At 36.9% G+C, this 23,818-nt stretch overlaps 2 protein-coding genes across 4 annotated transcripts in view; both read left to right on the forward strand.

Moving 5' to 3' along the window:
* Window positions 1-23,818, forward strand: part of LOC146005198 (uncharacterized) — a 71,763-nt gene that overhangs the window by 45,617 nt on the left and 2,328 nt on the right. For 2 of the 3 annotated variants that reach the window (XM_083144248.1, XM_083144247.1), the window contains exon 3: window positions 12,948-15,651. In XM_083144248.1, coding sequence (XP_083000374.1) covers window positions 12,948-14,454 — 1,507 coding nt within the window. In that variant the 3' untranslated portion in view covers window positions 14,455-15,651. Of the gene's footprint in view, window positions 1-12,947; window positions 15,652-23,818 lie in introns of those variants that run through there. The other variant, XM_083144250.1, reaches the window with a different exon arrangement.
* Window positions 1-23,818, forward strand: part of LOC146005196 (uncharacterized) — a 258,674-nt gene that overhangs the window by 44,770 nt on the left and 190,086 nt on the right. The window lies entirely within an intron of this gene.

Consider the following 23,818-nt stretch of genomic DNA (forward strand, 5'->3'; position numbering starts at 1 on the left):
TTCATCTAAATGTTGATCCAAGAACTCCCTCACAACAAAACTAAAATGAGTTCGTGCTCCATCATGTTGCCACGGGAATGGAATGTTTTCGTAACTAGGGTTATTGACAAGTTCTGGAATCACAACGTCCTGCAACATCTGAAAGTATGTGTCACCGTTAACAGTTCCTTAAAAAAAGAATGGTCCTATGACACCACCACTCCAAATACCACCAAAAACAGTGCCACCAGGGATGTTTAACTCTTCCGTCATAATTTCGTGTGAATTGGTATCACTCCAATAAACACAATTGTGACTGTTTACGCGACCGTTCATCTTGAATGAGGCCTCATCTGCCCACAAAATTCGTTTCCAGAAGTCTCTGTCAGCTTCATTCTGAATGAGACACCACTTGCAGAACTCAACACGGTCCGGAACACATTCATGTTATGCATGCAGAAGCTTTGGCAAGTAAGGTTTCATCTTCAAATCCTTTAACGTGTTCCTTACAGTGGTACGTGACATTCCCAGGTCCCCTGCGCACCTTCGGGTAGACTTCTTCGGGCTGGATACACAACTGTTAGCAATATGTGCAGTGTTTTGTTGATTTCGTACATTTCGGGGTCGTCCGCTTGACTGTAGATCATGCACAGAACCTGTAGCCTTGAATCGTTGGTTCAGGTTTCTCATAGCTTGACGTGATGGTGGTTCCACACCTGGAAATCTTCTCCCGAATTCTGCTGTCACCACATTTGTGTTTTTGTTGTTTCCACCAAGCTTGTAGCACGAAAACACGTTGTTCGTTTGTTAATTTGAGATTCATCTAAAGACCTGCAATGCAAAATAACAACTTCACTCAGTAAACAACTCTCTTCAACAAACAGTAAGCGAAACAAGTACGAAAACATGGTTACCAGTACTAGAGACACAGTAGTGCCAGTCCTAGTACATACCTCGCTTATTTCTTTCTTTCCTTACTTGTTTTGGGGGAAGTGACTTCGTGCCCACCTTGTGTGTGTGTGTATGTGTGTGTGTGTGTATATATATATATATATATATATATATATATATATATATATATATATATATATATATATATATATACATACATACATACATACATACATACATATATATATATATATATAATTAGGGTGGCGACAGACCTGGAAAGTCAGGAAATTAGAGAGGTCAAAAGAAATCAGGGAAATGACAAATGTTTCTTTGTTGAACTGTAGATGCTACGCGATGCAATGAACCTACCAAGCATTTGATTTTGAAGAAGTTGTGATAAGCACTGCATTTAAATGGGAAATCATCTTGCCAGTCTTTGTCGTAAACCTTTAGGCCTCTATTATTGATTGGACACAAACACGGTGCCAGAAACTTGTGATGTAAGGTGAGGAGGTGGGGAAGGAGAAATTTCCAGTGAGGCAGACACATTTGATGAAGCCGGCCTCCACGGTGGAGTGGTTAGCACATGACGCCGGGGGTCCCAGGTTTGAATCCTGGCCTGGGCATGGATGTTTGTGAGTGTCCATTCATCAATTTCATCATATCATCACTCATCCCCATGTTTGCAAATTAGCCAAACGTGGCACAAAAAGCGAAGTAAAATAAACAAATCAATCAACATTTGATGAACCTCTAAATGACACATTTCAAATGTATTGACATATTTTTTTTCTTGTCTATGGGAGATATAAGGGGTCGGACCTGTTGACCAGAAGGGTTCACCTTCTCTGGCACCATCCGACAGATGTCAAAAAACTGTACTATGGCATTATGTGGACATTATGAAGGAACATTGAAACGAATGAGGGCTTTTATCCAACCTGAATTTTTTGTTGTATGCCGTGGAACGACATTTGTTCTATCAAATATTAGGTTCCATTGATGCATGTGATTTTTGTCAAAAAAATCTGACTAATGAAAAGATTCTCTCGGACTTGGCATGTTTTCCACAACTCACCTGGTTGATAGCCTGAGAGAATTATTTCATCATTCGTTGCCAGGAAAAGTTCAAGACTTACTTAAATCTGACTAATGTTGAATTGCGACAAAATGTCACTCCGGCATAAAAACACATGCATGGCACTCTTATGCATGCAATTTTTTTGTCTGAGTAGTACGACATTTCGTCGGACAAACTTTCAGGTGTCACGTACACAAACGACGTTGCTTTTCTTTGAAATAAAGGACCATAGATGGCAGCATGCAAGAAGAACAATGGTTATAAAAGATGCTGCATAAATCAGTTTAGAAAGTGGGTAAGAGATGGCAGCACCCAGGAGAACTTATACGATTGTAAATAGAGACAACGGAAAGAGCAGATATGATGAAATAGTGATTGTATATATTAATACTAATTATGAGGAAATAAATAAATAAATTTAACATAATAACAGGATATAAATAAGGAGAAAAGGGGAATTATCATTCAGTAATGGCATAAGTGATTAATATACAAAAGTAATGAAGTCGAATTGTAATTTCGATTTTGTGTCTATTACAGTTCCCACGAACTGAGAGTTTCGTGTGGCTTTTGGGTTGTTTTCCCCAGGTGTAGCGCCATTTCACGGCAGCACCCAAGCACATTTGGAAGCGCATACACTGTAGCTCCAAGTTAAGGTTAGCGCCGGCTAGGCAGTGATCTTTAACTAACCCCTTTCTCTTTGTTTGTTTGGGAGATCTATTTTCTTAATATTTCCGTCAATTGGATAAGATCAACAAAGAAGCCCAAAGAAGAGAAAATAAACAGTATGTAGTAAATACAAGAAGAAGAATTAGTAATTAAAAAAAGAAGCCTTGTTAATTGCAGGAAAAAGGCACTTTAATCATTATAAGAAGGAAAAGCAATATTAAACATAAGAAGAAGATGCCATATTAATTAAGAGACTGTAAGAAAAAGATTCCATATTAATTAAGAGGCTATAAGAAGAAGATGCTATATTAATTATAAGAAGAAGATGCCATATTAATTAAGAGACTGTAAGAAGAAGATGCCACATTAATTATAAGAAGAAGATGCCATATTAATTAAGAGGCTGTAAGAAGAAGATGCCATATTAATTATAAGAAGAAGAGGCCATAAGAAGAAGATGCCATAAGAAGAAGAGGCCATATTGATTACAAGAAGAAGCCTAAAGAAGAATAGATACAATAGAAGAATAATATTGTATAAAAGGATTTACAAAGATATTAATATTTGTATAGAATTATTCAAGAATATAGTACGAGTTGTACCCTCAGTAGTGGGTTAAATCTGGTGTTTCTTTTCACATATTCTTAACGTTAGTAACCTTGGTCTGTGCCCAGAGGTATCTCATTGTCTCTCCCCTGTGCTAAGCTGGTAGATGCTCACGCGAGGGACGTGGCATTGATTAACCAAAATTCCCCTCCTCTGGGTAAAATTTTTTCTTCTGAGAAGTTTCGTATGCAAGGAAAAGTTTTCTTCAACATCCATTCTTACTATTTACTTCTCATGTGTGCTTTTCAACATTTGCTTAACGTCTTCAGTACAATTATATCTTTTTACATTATCTTCGTTGGAGTCGTTTCTCTGAAATAGGTATGCTCCCAATCCAATGTTCGATGCATCTGTGCCTAAAAAGAACGTTTTCCCAAAATCAGGTTGGCTTATAGCTGGTGCTTGTATAAGGTCTTGCTTAAGCCTTTGGAAAGCCTCCTCTTCATCTCCTTCCCATTTCCATTTTATATGTTTTCTGAGGAGTTCATATAATGGCTTGGCTTTGCTTGCGAAATTATGTAAATTTTGATCGCCAATTACATACTCCCAGGAATCTTTGGAGTTGTTTTCTTGTGTTTGGCCTTGGGAACTTGCTTATAGCGTCATTTTTGTCTGGACACATCTTTATTTTACCTCCAGATACTACATGCCCTAGGAAACGTATTTCCTTCCTGGCGAAAGAGCATTTTTCCAATTTGACAGTTAATCCTGCTTCTGCCAATTTACTTAATACCCAATCTATTTTTTCTATGTGTGTCTCCCAATCTTTCGTATGTATACACATATCATCCACATATATAGCAAGCCATTCTCTTGTCTCTATACTAAATATTCTATTTAGAGCCGTCATAAAAGCTGATACTGACGAATTTAAACCATATGGAAGCCTTCTAAATTGAAATAATCTTGACCCATATCGAAACGCTGTATATTTCCTAGACTCTTCTTCTATTTCTACCTGAAAGTATCCCAAAGTCATATCAAATGATGTGAAATATATGCTGCCTGAAGAAGTGTGCAGTAATTCATTTATTCTTTCTACTTGATTTCTAGGAAGTAGCACGTGTTTATTTAGCTCTCTTAAATCTAGTACGAGCCTCACACCTCCGTCCGGTTTGTTTACCACGTGCATTGGGCTTACGTGTACGCTATTGGAGTTCTCTATTATCCCCGAACTTAACCATTTCATCAATTCCTTTTCTACAGCTTCTCTCTTTGCAAAGGGTATAGGATATTGCTTTGACACTATTGGACTCGCTGTGTCTACCTCAATCCTATAGGTGTATACATCCGTCACACCTGGGCGTTGGCTAAATATTCCCCTATGTCTCAACAAAATATATCTTAAATCTTCTTTTTCATTTTCCGAGATCCAATGATACTCATCCACTTTGGCTTGTATTTCTTCTTTCGGTGCCTTGTATTTATGGTCCTCTATTTCGACCTCTTTTTCATTTTCATTTTCAATTATATCATCGTAGTCTTTCTTCTTATACTCTGCATCATGTTTCTGATATACAAGGCTTTGCTTTCTAATGCCTATTTCTCTCTCGGAACCTTTTATTTCATCCTTCATAGGGATATCTACTTTCATGTTCTCCATCGATTCTAGATTTAGCTGTTTTTCTTTTATGTGTATGTGCCCATTGTAGTTTTCTAAGAAAGGTACTCCTAGGATGATATCACACCTCAAACCCTTTATCACCAAAAACTTTACCTCGAAATTAGCTCCTCTGATGCTCATCATTATGCGTACCGTGCCCTGAATTTTGTAGTCTTCATTTCCCGCAGCCATAACTAATCTGACTTTGTCCTTTTCAGAAGCGTCTAATTTTGCTTGTGCGTATTTCTCTTTAATTCTCTGCCAAAATTTATAGCTCATTACTTCGATGACACTCCCACAATCGATCAGGCATTTAACCTTAATTTCTATTATTTCTGCTTCTACATACAATGATCTTCCAGGTTTTAAGTTTTCAAAACTCGGCTCTCCAATTAGAAATAACTTCAGAATTCCTTCTTCATTTATCGTATATTCTCCCTTCATATATTCATCATTTTCTTTTGCTCTCACACCTGGGAGTTGCTGCGAGAGCTCTACAAGTTTAGCCTCTCAACCGATTCCACATTCCTCGACTCCTCGTTTACCTGCTGCCTCCCAGCATTTCCTACTTCGTTCCTCATTTGGTTTCTGACTAATTCCACTGCTTCTCTTCGCTCTTCAATTACCTCATTAATTCCCCTCTCGTTCCTCTCATTGTAATTGTTTCCGCTAGGTTGCCTTTCATCTATCTCCATCCTTCTTTCTGAGTTTCTTCGATTCACATTTTGCCAATAATCATTTCTTCCTCTATATCCGCGGTTTCCTCTCCACGGTCCTGTATTCCTTCTATCATAATTTCTTTGCTCTTCCTGAATATTATTTCGCCTTCTGCCGTTTCCGTTATCTTCTAAGAATCCTCTTCCTCTGCCTCTATATGCATTTCTGACTTCTATGTTCCTAATCCCGAATTCTTGTTTCCGGAATTTCTGTTCTGGACGTTGTTCCTCTTCAGGATGATGCCTCTTAGGATAATATCTACCTTCCTTTTCTTTATCCCATGACCTTTGAGTCTTTTTCAGCATGTCATCTGTTCTAAGGTAGTCTATCAAGTCTTCCACCTTCCTTATCTTTACTACAGCCACCGCTCTTTGTGTCCATATTGGTAGCGTTTGTATCACTTGTCTAACCAACTCTTCCTCGTTCCATTTTTCATTCAAATTTCTGAAGCTCCTTAATGTTTCCCATGTGTGTGCTTCCAAACTCTCAACCTTCGACCAATCTATATATTTTCTTTTCAATGTCTCCAATTGCCTTTCCTTAATTTCCTCACTACAATAATATTCCAAAAATCTTTTACTAAACTCTTCAAATGTTCCAAACTTGTGCTGATTCAACTGATACCAGCCTGCCGCAGACTTTTCAAAACATCCTTCGATTAGGTCCAGTATCATATTTCCTGGTATCCTCATTAGCTTCACGTTAGTTGTCAGTTCCTTCAGGAATTTTCGTGGACACTTGTCAGATATATTTCCATTAAACTTGGGCAAGTGTTGTAATTCATTAGGCTTCGGGATTCTTGTCTTATATCTTCCCTCTTCCCAATTAGTTCCGTTTACTTTGTCCAACCATCTTCCATTGTCGCTCCCTTCTTCACTACTTTTCCATTTCCTTTTCTTCCTCTGATGATTCCTTTTATGCTTTATTTCCTCCTCTGTAGTCGATTCGTCGCTACTACTTTCCTTTTTTATTCTCCTCTTTTCATACTCTTCTTTCCCATCATTTCCATCTTGATTGAAACCTATTGGCTTATCTTGTACTCTCATATCCTCTATTTTAGGAATTATTCCTCTCCATTGTACTTTATTCTCTTTCTTTCCTTTGTCGATCTTACTTTCGAGGGATTGCATCTTCTTATTACTTTCCTCTAATTCTTCCCTAACTTCTTGTCGTTCTCTAATTATCATTTCTCTGAATTTCAAAGTTTCTTTTACTATTGTTTCTTCTGTCACAATTTTCATTTCTTCTACTCTGTTTTTTACTTCATCTATTTTGGAGATGTTAATATCTATCTGCTTCTTATTTGCCAAAATTTTGTTTTCTAAACCTGTACTCCTCTGCTGGCATTCTTCATTCACTCTTGAAGCTTCCTTTTCGATCTTTCTATTAGTTTCTTCATGTCTTTCATCTGCCATCCTTATCATTTCTTCTATCTTTCTCTCAAATGCTTTCCTGTTTTCTTCACATACTTCTGCCATCTCTTCTATTTTTCGATTATTTTCTTACAACTTTTCTTTAACTTCTTTGCTGTTCTCTTCCAACCTTCTGCTGTTGTGATCCTGACTTTCTTTTATTTCCATCATCATTTTCATCAACATCTCCATCGTATTTTGTTCTTCTTTCTTTCCTTCCTTTTCCTTTACCTTTACTGTCCTGCATTCCTTGCATTCGTATCCTTCTCCCCTTTCACATATCTTCTCATATTTTTCTTTCCGGATTCCCTCACATAACCAGTGTTTCATTTCTTCACATATCTTACACTGTATTATTTCTTCCTTATTTCCTTCTTTGCCACAACATATATATTTTTCTTCTTCCATTTTTGCTTTACTTATCTTTCCAAATTCTTGTTCTTCGCGTTATTTCAACCTCTGGTCTGTATCGTGCCCCACGTTGGGCGCCATTAATCAATGCCACGTCCCTCGCGTGAGCATCTACCAGCTTAGCACAGGGGAGAGACAATGAGATACCTCTGGGCACAGACCAAGGTTACTAACGTTAAGAATATGTGAAAAGAAACACCAGATTTAACCCACTACTGAGGGTACAACTCGTACTATATTCTTGAATAATTCTATACAAATATTAATATCTTTGTAAATCCTTTTATACAATATTATTCTTCTATTGTATCTATTCTTCTTTAGGCTTCTTCTTGTAATCAATATGGCCTCTTCTTCTTATGGCATCTTCTTCTTATGGCCTCTTCTTCTTATAATTAATATGGCATCTTCTTCTTACAGCCTCTTAATTAATATGGCATCTTCTTCTTATAATTAATGTGGCATCTTCTTCTTACAGTCTCTTAATTAATATGGCATCTTCTTCTTATAATTAATATAGCATCTTCTTCTTATAGCCTCTTAATTAATATGGAATCTTTTTCTTACAGTCTCTTAATTAATATGGCATCTTCTTCTTATGTTTAATATTGCTTTTCCTTCTTATAATGATTAAAGTGCCTTTTTCCTGCAATTAACAAGGCTTCTTTTTTTAATTACTAATTCTTCTTCTTGTATTTACTACATACTGTTTATTTTCTCTTCTTTGGGCTTCTTTGTTGATCTTATCCAATTGACGGAAATATTAAGAAAATAGATCTCCCAAACAAACAAAGAGAAAGGGGTTAGTTAAAGATCACTGCCTAGCCGGCGCTAACCTTAACTTGGAGCTACAGTGTATGCGCTTCCAAATGTGCTTGGGTGCTGCCGTGAAATGGCGCTACACCTGGGGAAAACAACCCAAAAGCCACACGAAACTCTCAGTTCGTGGGAACTGTAATAGACACAAAATCGAAATTACAATTCGACTTCATTACTTTTGTATATTAATCACTTATGCCATTACTGAATGATAATTCCCCTTTTCTCCTTATTTATATCCTGTTATTATGTTAAATTTATTTATTTATTTCCTCATAATTAGTATTAATATATACAATCACTATTTCATCATATCTGCTCTTTCCGTTGTCTCTATTTACAATCGTATAAGTTCTCCTGGGTGGTGCCATCTCTTACCCACTTCCTAAACTGATTTATGCAGCATCTTTTATAACCATTGTTCCTCTTGCATGCTGCCATCTATGGGTATTTATTTCAAAGAAAAGCAACGTCGTTTGTGTACGTGACACAGGCTCTCAATCCTAAGAACATATTATTTTCTTCATTAATCAATCTTCCTCTGCCAGCTCTACTGAATTTTCACTTTTCGTGTATTGTTATTGAATTTAACAGACTGAATCTTTATACGAGGACAGTCCAGAAAGTACGTTCCAATTAGCCATAAATTAAAACACAAGCTTTGGTAATACTTGACATTTTATTGTCTTAATTATAGTGACCCATTGCTTATTTTTTGACATATTCACCACTGTTGTTCAGGTATTTGTGTTATTGTGGCACAAAATTTTGTATGCCCATGTAATTAGCCTGCCTCCAATAAGCTGAACTCTCTGTACAGCAGTGTTACTGTCTAAATGTGTCCTGCCAAACTGCTTCAGCTGAAGGAAGAGATGAAAGTCATAGTGCATGATGTCGGCGCTGCCATTTAAAATGATGCAAAAGAGCCCACTCGCGATCAGGTGTGTTTTGAGTCATGCATGATGGATCTTCCTTCCATGAATTATGAGGAAGGTAAGGAGAAATTTCCAGTGAGGCAGACACATTTGATGAAGCCAGCCTCTGTGGCGGAGTGGTTAGCACATCACGCTACCATGCCAGGGTTCCCGTGTTCTAATTCCCACCTGGGCATGAATGTTTGCGAGTTCCCATTCATCAATTTCATCATATCATCTCTCATCCCCATCTTCGCAAAATAGCCAAAATTGGCACAAAAAGCAAAGTAAAATAAAGCAAATCAATCAATCAATTAACCAAGCTAACTCCTGGCACAGGACCCATCTTTATGGCAGTGACCTGCTGCTACCACCTATGAAGAAACTTGCGGTCAAACAGCCAATTAGGCCCACTGCTACCCCCCCTCTCTTTGAGCAACAATCAGCAACCTTAGAATCCCTCCTCCCTGCAGTGGCCAGTAGGGAAACAGATTTTGCAAAAATAACCGTTCTGCGCTGTGAGTACAGCCAGGAGATACCTTGGCCCTGGAATAACACTGTTCTTAAATCGACTCCCTTCACAACAATGCGCCTGCACCACATTACAGACACAGACCACCTCTTCCTATTTGTATGTGTGCATCGTGCTCCAACCACTAGCGCAGCGTTGCAACGACATCGGAACTTACTTTCTGGACGTGCCTCATATAAACTTACTGGATGCTGTTATTAACCGCATTTCCCTATCTTATCATGTCTGATTAGCAAAATCAGATGCCTGTGCAGTGCAGTAGATTCCCCTACTATAAATTGCTTGCGTTAAGTTTTTAATATTATATATACACACACACACACCATCACACACACACACACTCACACATGCACTCACACACACACTCACACACACACACACACACACATCCTTTTTGCTAGCAATATAGGTAACAGTTTTTATGTCAGTTTCATGGTACTTGGATATACTGTGAATGTTTGTACTGAAAGAGAAGTAACATTGATAATGTAAGGTAATATGACACTTTGTTTTGTACAATTCCATTGCTTCACTTTCTGAACGTTTAGTCCCGAGAAGCAGCTTTATGATATATTAAGTTTTTGGGTGCCAAGCGGATGCCATGTGTTCCCATGTTCACATCAAACAAGCAGCTAATTCACCATACCAATATCTCAATCTTGTGTGCATGAATTAAGTTGTTTGATTGATTTCTATAGAAAAGAGTCGTAGGATACTAGTGTTAATGCTTTGAAAATAAGTTTGCAGTCATGGCTCTTGCAAGCGGCAGGCAAAATATCAACATTTAATAATGAGAAATTACAAAATGTATTCATTAAAACAACTAATTTACTCTAATCTCATTTAGTCATAACATTAAAAATAATCAAATATTTTATTTAAGCCTGCTTGCAAATGAGAAAAACCCTGTAAAAGTCCCACCCTAGCTTGTGCATTGTAATAACTTTGAAAATCACTATTTCCCAGAACGAATATAAATCATAGAGAAATTAAGTCAATTTCTTGTAAGCTAATAAAGATACTTAATACAGTCCGTACCTGAAAGCTGTATGAGTTTATTTTCTATGTGCAAAGATGTGGATTTAGTTCAAAATTGAAATTGTCCAGGAAAAAGATGCAAATTATGTCCTGGAAAAGTAAGGGAATTTCATTTCTGCTTGTCTGTAGCCTCCCTGATATATATATATATATATATATATATATATATATGTGTGTGTGTGTGTGTGTGTGTGTGTGTGTGTGTGTGTGTGTGTGTGTGTATTAACACACATATTACAAATTCAGTGTAACCAGGGAGTAGTATCGTCTCAAAAGACCAAATTTGGTGCAAATTTAAGATTTACGTTTTTACACATAAATTTGTGTCCAATATCTACGTACATGTTGCCTGTATGCGCAGACAAAATTTTGTCTTGCTAGTGTTGCCAGCTAAGGACTTATTGCCTGAAAATTGCACATCTTCACTTAACATGCATAATAGCCAAACCTGAAACCCATCAAATGCTGCTCCCCGTAGCACACAAATATCCAGAAGACATCTGATGTATATCTTCTGGATGTTGATGATAAATTCTGAATATCCAGGAATGTCCAGACATCCATTGAATATCTTCTGATTATCCAAATGTCCACTCAGCAAATATCCAGGAAGGACATGTTTTGGATATCAATGTCAATTGGTTCACGTGATTGGGACATTATCGGGATATTTTCATTTCATTGTGTGCAAGGATATATTCAGGACTAAAATTGGACTTAATTTTGATGTTATCCTGATATTTTTCACAGGTACTTTGGATATGTAAAGAACATTCCTGGACTAGATTTATGCATATTGAAAGCCTCATCTACACATACGATAATAACAAGCAACCCCCTTCCTCTCTCTCTCTCTCTCACACACACACACACATGCAGGCTTGGATGCACACGTATTATATTCTTCACTACCAGGAGCAACCACACTGCAACTATCTCCTCAGTACAGCTCTGCGTGGTGTGAAACAAAAGTCTTGTAAATACAGTATCTTTCTCCTGGCCTTGTGTGCATGCGAAACTCGCTTTGTCGAACAATAGCCTATGTACAGTATAATTGCTTCATGCCATGTTTTCGAGTTATAAATTCATACTAGATCACATCCAATATTGGGAAATTTAAATGTTTCTTCCATACCAGCCATGACGACATGCTGCTGTTACGTATTTCTACTGAATGTAAACAAAGATTTATCCTAGATAGTGCGGCCATATTGTAAGCTACACTAGCACTCAGGTGGTAATTTTAATCGCGAATATTTGAGTCCTAACATAACTAAATTGAGACTATAGACTATCAAAAAATCCACAGGTATCAAAGCATTTACGTCAATTTTTTAATAGCACGTGGACATAATTCTGCATATCCCATAAATATCCAGAATGAGAGATCCTCTGGATATAAATGACAGGATATTATCTGGCTATCCAGGCGGATCTCCCATCCTGGATATCATACTTGACAGAAACCATTTCTATGTCCAAGATGCCACAACTCACTTGGAATGATCTATACATTGTGGATATCTCATGTGGATTTGTGCTAATAGGTCATGATTGATTGTGGTCACAAATTATATTGTAACATCTCGTGAGACGTCTAATTATGAGCCTTTGAATATTTATTGTACAGCCATCTCACTGAAATATAAAGTGTTTTTTCTGGATAATATTAATGCTGACTTCAGCATGTTATTAATTTATGCTGGCCTCCATGTGTGATGGAGTGGTTAGCACAATTCACTACTACACACACACACACACACACACACACACACACTCCCTTTGCATAGTAGTGCATTGTGCTAACCACTCCGTCACACACAGAGGCCAACATAAATTAATAACAGGCAGAAGTCAGCATTAATATTATTGTACATATACACACACACAAAAACACTGTTTAATTGAATTGAAATAAAATTTTTGATAAATTGAAATTGCACAGACCCTTTATATTGTTAATATATTTGGGTGGGTGGGTGGTGAGAGGGGGTAATACATATGGCTGAGATAGAGAAAACACCTGCTTATACCCATTAATTTTTAGAAAGTTTGCCTTGAAAACCAGGAATGTTACTTGAATTTTATCAAGATCCTAAAGTGGTGACCCTAGTATATCTCCTTCCAGGTTATTACTGTTATATACATTGATTAAATCTGCTCTTCAATGAAAATATTTAAACAATGATATACATTCATATCTTAGAGAGACTTATGTTTCAACTCAAAACTACAGACCAAAATCACTTCCAATAGTATTTCTTTCTTGCAGCTCAACACTAGAGACAGCATTCTTCTCCGCGACTAAGAATAATGGAACGACTCTGGAATCTACAAGGGAAGGAGTATCTAGAAAATCTTCAAGCTCTGAAGGTTTTGCCATTTGTAATGATGGAATTAATTTGTTTAATAATAAATGTGAACTTGCTGTTCACATGCAAAATCATAGTAGAACAAAATCTTTTGAGTGCTCAATGTGCAAGGAATCATTTAAGGAAATAAAATGTCTCATGGAATATACAGGAGGTCATAGTGGTGAAAAGACTTTTTTGTGTTCAACCTGTAGCAAATCTCGAGCATTAAAACACAGTTTTAGAAAGCATTGGAAAACTCATAGTGTTGCAAGCAAGGAAGATCTTCGAAAACATTCCAGAACTCATACTGGAGACAAGCCCTTTGTATGTTCAGTGTGTAGCGATACGTTTACAGTGAAGTCACGTCTTAGGAAACATTTAAGAATTCATACTGGAGAGAAGCCCCATGTGTGTTCAACATGTAACAAATCATTTAAATGGAAGTATATCCTTGAAAAACATTTAAAAGTTCATACTTTAGAGAAGCCCCATGTGTGTTCAACGTGTAACAAATCATTTGCACGGAAGGATGGCCTTCAAAAACATTTAATAATTCATACTGGAGAGAAGCCCCATGTGTGTTCAAAATGTAACAAATCATTTGCACAAAAGACAGTTCTTAGGAAACATTTAATAATTCATACTGGAGAGAAGCCCCATGTGTGTTCAACATGTGACAAATCATTTGCATGGAAGTCAGATCTTAGAAAACATTTAATAATTCATACAGGAGAGAAGCCCCATGTGTGTTCAACATGTAACAAATTATTTGCATGGAAGGAGGGCCTTGAACATCATCTAATAATTCATACTGTAAAGAAGCCCCATGTTTGTTCAACATGTGAGAAATCATTTGGAACGAAGGCAGATCTTAGAAAACATTTAACAATTCATACCGGAGAGAGGCCCCATGTGTGTTCAACATGCAAAATATCATTTAGAAGGAAGGCTGATCTTAGAAAACATTTAATAATTCATACTGGAGAGAAACCCTTTGCATGTTCAATGTGTGATAATGCATTTACACTGAAGTCATATCTTAGGAGACATTTAATAATTCATACTGGAGAGAAACCCTTCCTTTGTTCAACGTGTAACAAATCATTTGCACGGAAGCAAGGTCTTGAAAGACATTTATTAATTCATACTGGAGAGAAGCCCCATGTGTGTTCAACATGTAACAAATCATTTGCATGGAAGTATATCCTTGAAAAACATTTAAAAGTTCATACTTTAGAGAAGCCCCATGGGTGTTCAACATGTAACAAATCATTTGTAACGAAGGAAGGTCTTAAAAAACATTTAATAATTCATACTGGGGAGAAGCCCCATGTGTGTTCAACATGTAATAAATCATTCGCACGAAAGAATGATCTTAGGAAACATTTAATAATTCATACTGGAGAGAAACCCTTTGCATGTTGAGTGTAATAATGCCTTTACACTGAAGTCATATCTTAGGAAACATTTAATAATAAATACTGGAGAGAAACCCTTCCTTTGTTCAATGTGTAACAAATCATTTGCATGGAAGGAAGGTCTTGAAAAACATTTAAGAATTAATGCTAGATAGAAGCCCCATGTGTGTTCAACATGTAACAAATTATTTGCATGGATGGATGACCTTGAAAAACTTTTAATAATTCATACTGGGACCTCTCGATGGCGTAGTGGTAACGTCGCCACCTTGTAAACAAGGGGTCCCGGGTTCGATACCCGGTGGAGGCACATGGCACAGTGGTTCTGATCCCACTTTAAACTGTAGGTCTAGTCCCGATTACCCTTTCTGCGAATAAAGTGGACTTAAAACAACAATTCAATTCAATTCAATAATTCATACTGGAGAGAAGGCCCTTTGCATGCTCAGGAAGGCATATCTTAGAAAACATTTAATAATTCATACTTTGGAGAAGCCCCGTGTGTGTTCAACATGTAACAAATCATTTGCATGAAAGAATGATCTTAGAGAACATTTAATAGTTCATACTGGAGAGAAACCCTTTGCATGCTCAGTGTGTAATGATTAGAGTTGCAAAAAGCCAGCTTTTTTGAACTGACTTTTTTTTCCCCCAATAAAACTGGACACTTATGGAAAGAAAACTGAAATTTTTGCTTTTTTGGCTTTTTACTAATTATGGCTAATCTATTTCACTTGCAGTGTCATTTAAGAGTTTTATAGGTTGATGAAGTTATATTTTGGAACTACCTAAATAATCTTACATCCTAGAGACACTAGCTACTAATTTGTTTTTGTTGTATGTGAGTTTGTCAGGGTGGCGACAGACCTGGAAAACCTGGAAAACCGGGAAAAGTCAGGGAATTTGAGGTGTCAAAAAAAGTCAGGGAAATTTCAGGGAATTTCGTCTTCATTGACTTCGAACACTCTTTTGACGAAAACTGTTATAACTCAGGCACTATGGGAGCAATCAACTTCGGATAAGTTTTGTTTTGCAGTTAAAACATCAGCGCATGGAACGGTGTACAATTTAGAACATCGGACCGAGGAAGGGGGGTTTGGGGGGCCACGTCCCCCCGAATTTCAATGGAAAAAATCTGGAGTTTGCCCCATCTTCTACCGCTATTTTGGGGAAAAGGCGCGAACTTTAGTATTCTTTTCAAAGAATGGACATTTCTCAAGAGAATGAAACATGTTTCATGTTCTTGGGTGCCATACAAGTTGAATAATAAGCCAAAATGTGATTTTTTTTGTACGAAAAATAGGTAATTTGGTTTTTTGGAGGAAAATTGTTATAACTCGGGCACTAAGGGAGCAATCTACTTCGGATATGTTTTTTTTTTGCAGATAAAACATCATAGCATGCAACCGTGTACAATTCAGAACACCGAACCGAGGTAGGAGAGTTTGGGGGGAGGGTGCGACCCCCGAATTTCAATGGAAAAAAAAATCTTGAGTTTGCTACATTCTTTTCAAAGAATGGACATTTCTCAAGAGAATGAAACATGTTTCATGTTCTTGGGTGCCATACAAGTTGAATAATAAGCCAAAATATGAAACTGTTTTTTTACGAAAAATAGTAATTTGCATTTTTGGAGGAAAATTGTTATAACTTGGGCACTATTGGAGCAATCTACTTCGGATAAGTTTTGTTTTGCAGCTAAAGCATCAGAGCATGTAACCGTGTAAAATACCTCCTCTTCTTCTGCTATTTTGGGGAGAAGGCGCAAACCTTAGTATTCTCTTCAAAGAATGGACGTTTCCAAAGAGATTGAAACATGTTTCATGTTCCTGGGTGCCATACAAGTTGAATAATGAGCCAAAATGTGAAACTCTGTTCGGAAATGTGGCATGGATATGTTGCGGCGGGGGGGGAAGGGGGGAGGTTGGTCATCAATATGAATTTCCCAGTCTTGCTCCAGACCTGTGTCAGAGTTTCCACCCAAACATAAGATTATGAAGTTCCGAAAAGCACATTCATTTCGTAATCAGCACCATGATACCATATGGTATCATCGGGCCAGTACGACCTTACTTTGATGATACCATATGGTATCATCGGGCTAGCAAAGGTTAAGGCTCTAAATATTACGTGGAAAATGCATTGTTTTATCATTTTTTGTTGTCCGTATGGGAGTAGTAAGGGGACTTGTCAACAGATGGAGGGGTTAAGAGCGGGTGGCGCTGTCCGATAGTTGTTGGACGTCTTAGTAAGGCATTTTGTTGGACAAACTGAAGGAACTTGGAAACAAATAGGTTCCATTGATACATAGGATTTTTGTCGAATATTGCCACCCGACAAAGTATCTCACTACAACATGCGACAGAAATTGCATGGACTGCAACATCCAACAAAAATCGAATGCATAAACAAGAAGAGCTTTAGACTGCAAATATGCTGCTGGAATTTTATTACTCTTCTGGCTCACTTCACCTTATTTAATGTAGCAATGCTTACGAAGGTTTTCTTTCATCATCCTGACGTATTACTGGTTTCGCACAAGTTAACATACGTTTACAATGACATTGCAATATTCTTAGATATCAAGAAGAATCCAACCAAACGGGATATATATTGAATACTATCATGAAAAAGTGAAACATAAATCTGCATTGGTGAACGTTATAAAAATTGGCAAGTGCTTGCTCCCAACCTCAGATTTACTGCAACACTAGTATTGCAATGAAATTAACGCCACTCTCTGTCCTGTCTGTTTAATCTCGTGAGAGATGGTCTTTAATCTCTCACTGAGTGAAGTTAATGTCCAATATTATGAAATAAAATACTAATAATAAATACGTAAATATTTTAATATTTTATTTACTCGAATTATTCAATCATAACAGCAAATCACTTCCTTCAAGAATTGACTTTTTCTGCCAGCCCTGCTAAATTTTCACTTTTCATCTACTGATTTATACGAGGGGTGGCCAGATAGTAATTTCCAATTAATAGGTACATTGATTTTTAGCAAACGCCAAAACCGTGAAAAATGGTAATTGCTGCGAAATTATGTTTAGGTATGTGCAGTGATGTCTGGACACATTTCTCGCCCGTTCGAAATATCGAAATAATGCGAATTTGGCAAAAAATCTGAATTGTTGGCGTTTTTAGCGATTTTTTTAAAAGAAATGTCCTAAAACAACGAAATATTCCATGAAATCTAACATCATTGTCTTTTCTAGGCCATGTTTGTGTACATAGAATATGCAAGTTTTCCAACATTTTACTCAAGAATAAACTATAGAGTTATACGTACGTGGAATAATTCCGACAGCCACATTAAATCATTTATTTCCCACGATTTTTTCAACTTCTATCGAAACCATTTGCATCACAGAACAAAGTGGCAGGGTTCTAACAGGAGATCGAGTGCGTATCTACCATCACACGGGAGCCACATCTTCGTATTTATCACACGAGATATGTTTTGAAATACCAAGCTAAGTGCTCACCATCGGCATTTGTCGAGCGAGTAATAATGGAGCTCAGTCGTTATGGCATCTGACTACAATGCGAGAGACCGGGGGTCGATCCCCTACGGGGGAGAACCAGGATGTTTTCCACCTATTCAAACTGCTCCGGCACCCACCCTGCATCATATGAAGCTGGTACCTTGAGGAAACTTTGAGGGATAAAGGTAGCCAGGAGTGTGGTGCTGATCACATAACCCCCACCTTCAGCCGTGATCAAGAAAGTGTGGGGCCCTAACTTCACACCAAAATTCCATTATCTATAATCCTTATCTTAAAATTCATAAAGGGGTATGGAAAATAACTTTCCCGAAATAACTTTCAAGATATCGAACTCTCGCGAAGAGGCGTAAGCCATGTGACTTACAATTTGAAACAGTAGTTTAAAAACACCATGAAGGTATAATTTCAGATATTTGCCAGAAAATGCGCTAAAATGAAAATGTGAATTTTGGGAAAAATAACTCCGAATAGTAAAAAATATAAAATAAGAAAATACACCAATTTGAAAAAAAAATATCAAGGTCCCTACCAATTAGGCATAAATAAAACAAGAATATCAGTTGTAATTTATTGCATTAGTAACAGTGAGTCCTAACCTAATTTTCGGCATAATCACCACCGTTGTTCTGGCATGTGTCGTAGCATGGAACTAAATTTTGTATGCCCATGGTATATGTGTCTGACGGCAAAGACTGGAACTATCTCTACCGCAATATAGCTGTCAAATCCTTGCGGAGTGGTCTAAGATCTCTCACCTGAAGTGATTGGCCTTTCGTGAATTGTCTGCACCATCGTCTGACCATACTATCACTCACGAGGTCCGGTCTGCACAACTCACAAGATTGCTGGTGGCTCTGTGCCAAATTCTGAGCGTGCAATGTAGGCTACATCGCAGTCGGTGGGAGATTGTATGAGAGCTGTAATTTTTAACCTAGAACTGCCCTAAACTGGCTACATTGCAACTGTACCAGATTACAGCTACATGCCACTTCTTCCTGCCTGCATGTGTGTGTGTATTGCTCACTGACCACTAGTGCTGCGTATAGCCACCATTGGAGCTTTTTTCAGGATGCCCCTCGTATATGAACTTTCAGAAGCTTTTATTATTAGAGTGTTCCTGTTTTAATGTGTTGGTTAGCTAAATCAGGTACCTATACAATGCAATTCTATAAATTCCTTGCATTAAATTTCTAATACTTACTTATCCTTTTCGTCAGCATTACTGGTATAACTGCATGTTGTCAGTTTCACAGCACTTCACTTGGATATACTGTACTGAAGCAGAAATTCCATCGATAATGTAAGGAAATATGACACTTTCTTTTGTTCTATTCAGTTGTTTCACTTATATGCAAGAGTTAAGTTGTTTGCTTTACAGAGAAGAGAGAAGTAGCTTTATGCATTGAAAAATTAGTCCGCACTCATAGTTTTTGCAAGCAGAGGGTTCCAAACCTCAGTGGAAATATCAACATATAATACCGAGAATGTATAAGGAGACTGATAAATTACAAATTGTATTTCTTAATCATTTACTCTTCACTCTTATCTCATTTAGTCGTAACTTTAAAAATAATCATGTATTTTATTTTAAACTTACTGCGTATGACAAAATTTCATAATCCTTCCTTAGCTTGTGAATTGTAATAATTTTCCAAATTCACTATTTTGCAGTTTGAATTGAAATCATAGAGAATAGAGAAATTAATTCAATTTAATAGGAGATAATATTGGTACTTAGCAAAACCATACGTGGATCTGTATGAGTTTCTTATTTCCATTTGCAAAAACATCGATTTAGTTTAGTTTGTAATTGTCAGGGAAAAATGTAAATTTTGTCCTGGAAAACCTGGAAAAGTCAGGGAATTTTATTTCTGCTTGTTTGTAGCCACCCTGGTTTGTGTATTACCTATGCAGTGCCATAGTGGTAAAACTGTCTTATAATCAGGGGATACAAGGTTTTATTCTTAGTGGAGACATATTGCGTAGTGATTTGGATTCCATTTTAAAACTGTAGGCCCAGTCCTGATTAACTTATCTGAGCATACAATGAACTTAATACAAAATTTCTTGTGTTTATGTCATCATATCATTGACCTTCTAGAAACTAAATGATTTGGTTATTCTCGAGTTGTGTTCCTGTGATATCACAAATATGAAGCAAATGCTAATATTAAACTATTAGATGTTTCATGACAATTAAAAACTTTACAATTCACAATACGTATGCAGTCTACATGCATGTACACCCCATGTAATACTTAAGATCAGTATGCTACTACAAGGGAGATTGTAGAATGGCCACATTTTTGATGGAATGTTTTATACAAATAAAATTAATATATTAATATAATTCATAGGACTATTCATAATGCATAAATTCAATTAATTGTGTATTGTTGTTATTACATGTATAGGTAAAATGAAGGTATAAAAATAGAGATATAACAGTACATATTCTTTATCTAGCTTACATGTAGTTAAGACAAGCAAAATGTGTATAAAACAACAGTACAGTTAAGAAATGTATTGTCAGAAATACATAGAATTGAATATTTATTGAATAACAAAGCAAAATATTTTAGATCCAGTTGATGAAAAGCAAAGTCTCTATTTATATTTTATGCATAAGTGGTAGCCGTGCATAACTCTTCTTTGACACTGTCCTTCAAAACCATATGATGTCAATATAATCCTTGCCTTCCAATAATTTATACGAGAGTAAATAACCCTCAATTATACAACAAATTCTAAGCAAGTATATTTTCATATATTTCATTTACAAACTTTGGAAGTCTTTCAGGGTGGTGGGTTGAGAGGGGGCTGAAGTCCAGGTGCCATATGTACGTCCTTGGGGGAGTGGGGAGGGGAAATCCACATATGTGGAACAAAGAGAAGATCCAAAATTCTGTAGGGCCATTCTGCCACAGAGGTCGGCAAAATTATGTTGCAGTAGGTACTAGAGCTAAACATGCAATCGTGGAGTTTCAGTATTATGGTCCAAAGTAGCGGAATAAAATCAACCCCCCCCCCCCCTCCCAACCAGAAACACATGGTAACTTACAGGCAAAGGGTGTCACACGGGGTACAGCTTGGAGCTTATTGTTCTTATTGTTTACATTCAATTCTCATAAATTTTCAAATAGTACTGTATTCCACAAATTTACGCTGGTTTCAAATTTCCTTTAATTGAATAGCCTTGAAATTATATGTTTAGTAAATAATCTAATATATAAAAATGAATATGTGTGTGTGTGTGTGTTTTTGTTCCCACATAACTCTAGAACACCTGGAGCGATTTCAACCAAACTTGATACGCATATAATTTCCAACCTGAAAAGAAATACTGTGGGGTAAGACACCCCTGGCACCCCTGAGGGTGGACGTGGGAAGGGGTGACATGTAAAAATGATCATAAACGACAATCTTAGTGTGGAATCCATAGTTTTCAGGGTTTCTAATATGAATAGTGATACTCCCAATGCCGATCAACTCCAAGACACCTCTGGTACTCCTAGGGGTGTGGGTGGGAAGGGTTGACATGTAAAAATGATCGAAAATGACTGACAGTGAAATCCATAGTTTTCGGGGTCTCTAGGATGAATATTGATACTCCCAATGCCTTTCAACAACAAGACACCCCAGGCACCCCTAGGGTGGTGTTGGAAGGGGGTGAAATGCAAATACAATCGTAAACGACAGATATTAGTGTGGAATCCATAGTTTTCCGGCCCGCTGATATTAATAGTGACACTCCCAATGCCGTTCAAATTCAAGTTCATTTTACACTATTGTTAGAATTCATTATATTCCTGTCTAATAGAAGATGCGGACAAATAAATACCTGGGCAACACTGGGCAATCAGCTAGTATATATATAAAAAATTAAATAATATATTTTAGCAATTATTATAATAAAGAACATGTCTAAATAATAATAATAATAAAATCGCCTTTATTGGAGCAGGCATGTTTCGGCCTCTAGGGCTGTTCTTACAACAGACCCTTTTCTGGGAGATTAATACAATGGAATAAAGAGTATACATTGAGAAAAAAATAAAAACATGAAAAGGATTACATAACAATACAAATAAGAACAATTAAATATATAGGTATATACGCGTATATGTATAAATGATGAAAAAGAAAAACAGATTTACCTATAAATTGTTGAACATATGTATCTAATGTTTGTTGCTTTTGTTTTAGTGCATATTCATATATATTCAGTAATCTGGTACAATGAAAAATGTAATAATAATAATGAAGTGAAATAAAATAATGAAATCATAAGATTTATATGCACCCAATGCGTATTTTTATGAATGAAAAGTTGCTCGTGATTAAGTATTTCGCTGCCTTGCCAGTAGACACTGTTTGAGATTCTTTTTAAATAGCTTATGGCTGTTGATGGATGTTAGTGAGGTTGGGAGGGAATTCCATTCTTTAGTGGCAGTTACGGTAAATGATTTTCCATAGGTGGTCGTATTATGTACTGGGACTGACAATAATTTTTTTCGTCGTGTTACATGTTCATGTCTGCTCGAATTTGTGTTCAGTTTTTCAAAGAGATATGAAGGCTGTTTGTTGCCTAGTACTTTATGTGTTAAAGTTAATAATTGGTATTTCGCGAGATTCTTGGTGTTAAGCCAATTCAAATTGAATTAGTATTTCGAAATGTGGTCCCTTTTTTTCATCTTGTAAATGAATCTTATGCATGCTTTTTGTAGCTTTTGTAGCTTATTAGTTATGGATCTGCTTGCATTGTAAGCAACCATGGCTCCGTAGATTAATCGTGATAAAACTAGACTCTCACACAATTTATTTTAACATCAATGCCTACAATATTTTTCAAGTGACGTAATGCTCGAAGAGATTTGTTCCCTTTTTTCATCTGCTCTGAAATATGACCTGACCATTGTATGTGGGAATCCATGACAATGCCAAGGTTATTTACAGTATTTTCTAAGTTTAACGGATGGCTATTCAATTTGGGGAGAATCGTGTTATCTGTGTTTTGGCTAAGCTTTTTTACCAGAAATTTCGTTCCCATTATGACAAATTTGGACTTGGTTGGGTTTAATTTTAGTAAGTTAGTTTGTGCCCTTTCACTTGTGGCGTTCAGGTCTTTATGTAGTTGTGATGCTGCATTTGAGAATTCTTCTATCCTTGTATGTATGTATATCTGAGTATCATCAGCATATTGGTGATACTGCGCATGCGAGAGGCTCTTATGTAAGTCCATTACATAAATGGAGAAAAGGAGATGTCCATGAATGCTTCCTTGGGGAACTCCATTTCGAATGTTTAACTACCCAGAGGAACAGTTATTTTTGCCTCTGATTTGTACACACTGCTTCCTGCCAGAAATGTACGATGCAAACCAATCATGGCTTATGCTGTTAACCCCAATGCTGTGTAATTTAGCGAGTAGAACTTCATGGTTCACGCAATCGAATGCTTTTGAGAAATCAAGGCATACAAGTAAGGTGATTTTGCTTTCATCGATAGCTTTTTGTACATCATCAGCAACTTTCAGAATGGCTGTTGTGGTGCTGTGATTTGGCCGAAAACCAGTGCTGTGATTTGGCCGAAAACCAGATTGATGCTTTGGAAAACTAGATGTAGCTGTTACGTATGTGAATAGCTGCTCGTGTACAATACGCTCTAAAATTTTCAACATTATGGGCAGTATACTTATTGGGTGCAAGTCATTCACATTTTTGACAGGCTTGCATTTTACGAGCGGTAAAACGATTGCCTTTTTCCACACTTCTGGGAAGGTACCCTGTGCTAGGGAGTTATTTATTATGACGGTTATAGTATTTAGACAAAATGGAAGTAATAATTTTAAAATGG

The sequence above is a fragment of the Lepisma saccharinum genome, chromosome 23 (assembly GCF_977018435.1).
Source record: "Lepisma saccharinum chromosome 23, izLepSacc3.1, whole genome shotgun sequence".
Taxonomy (NCBI): domain Eukaryota; kingdom Metazoa; phylum Arthropoda; class Insecta; order Zygentoma; family Lepismatidae; genus Lepisma; species Lepisma saccharinum.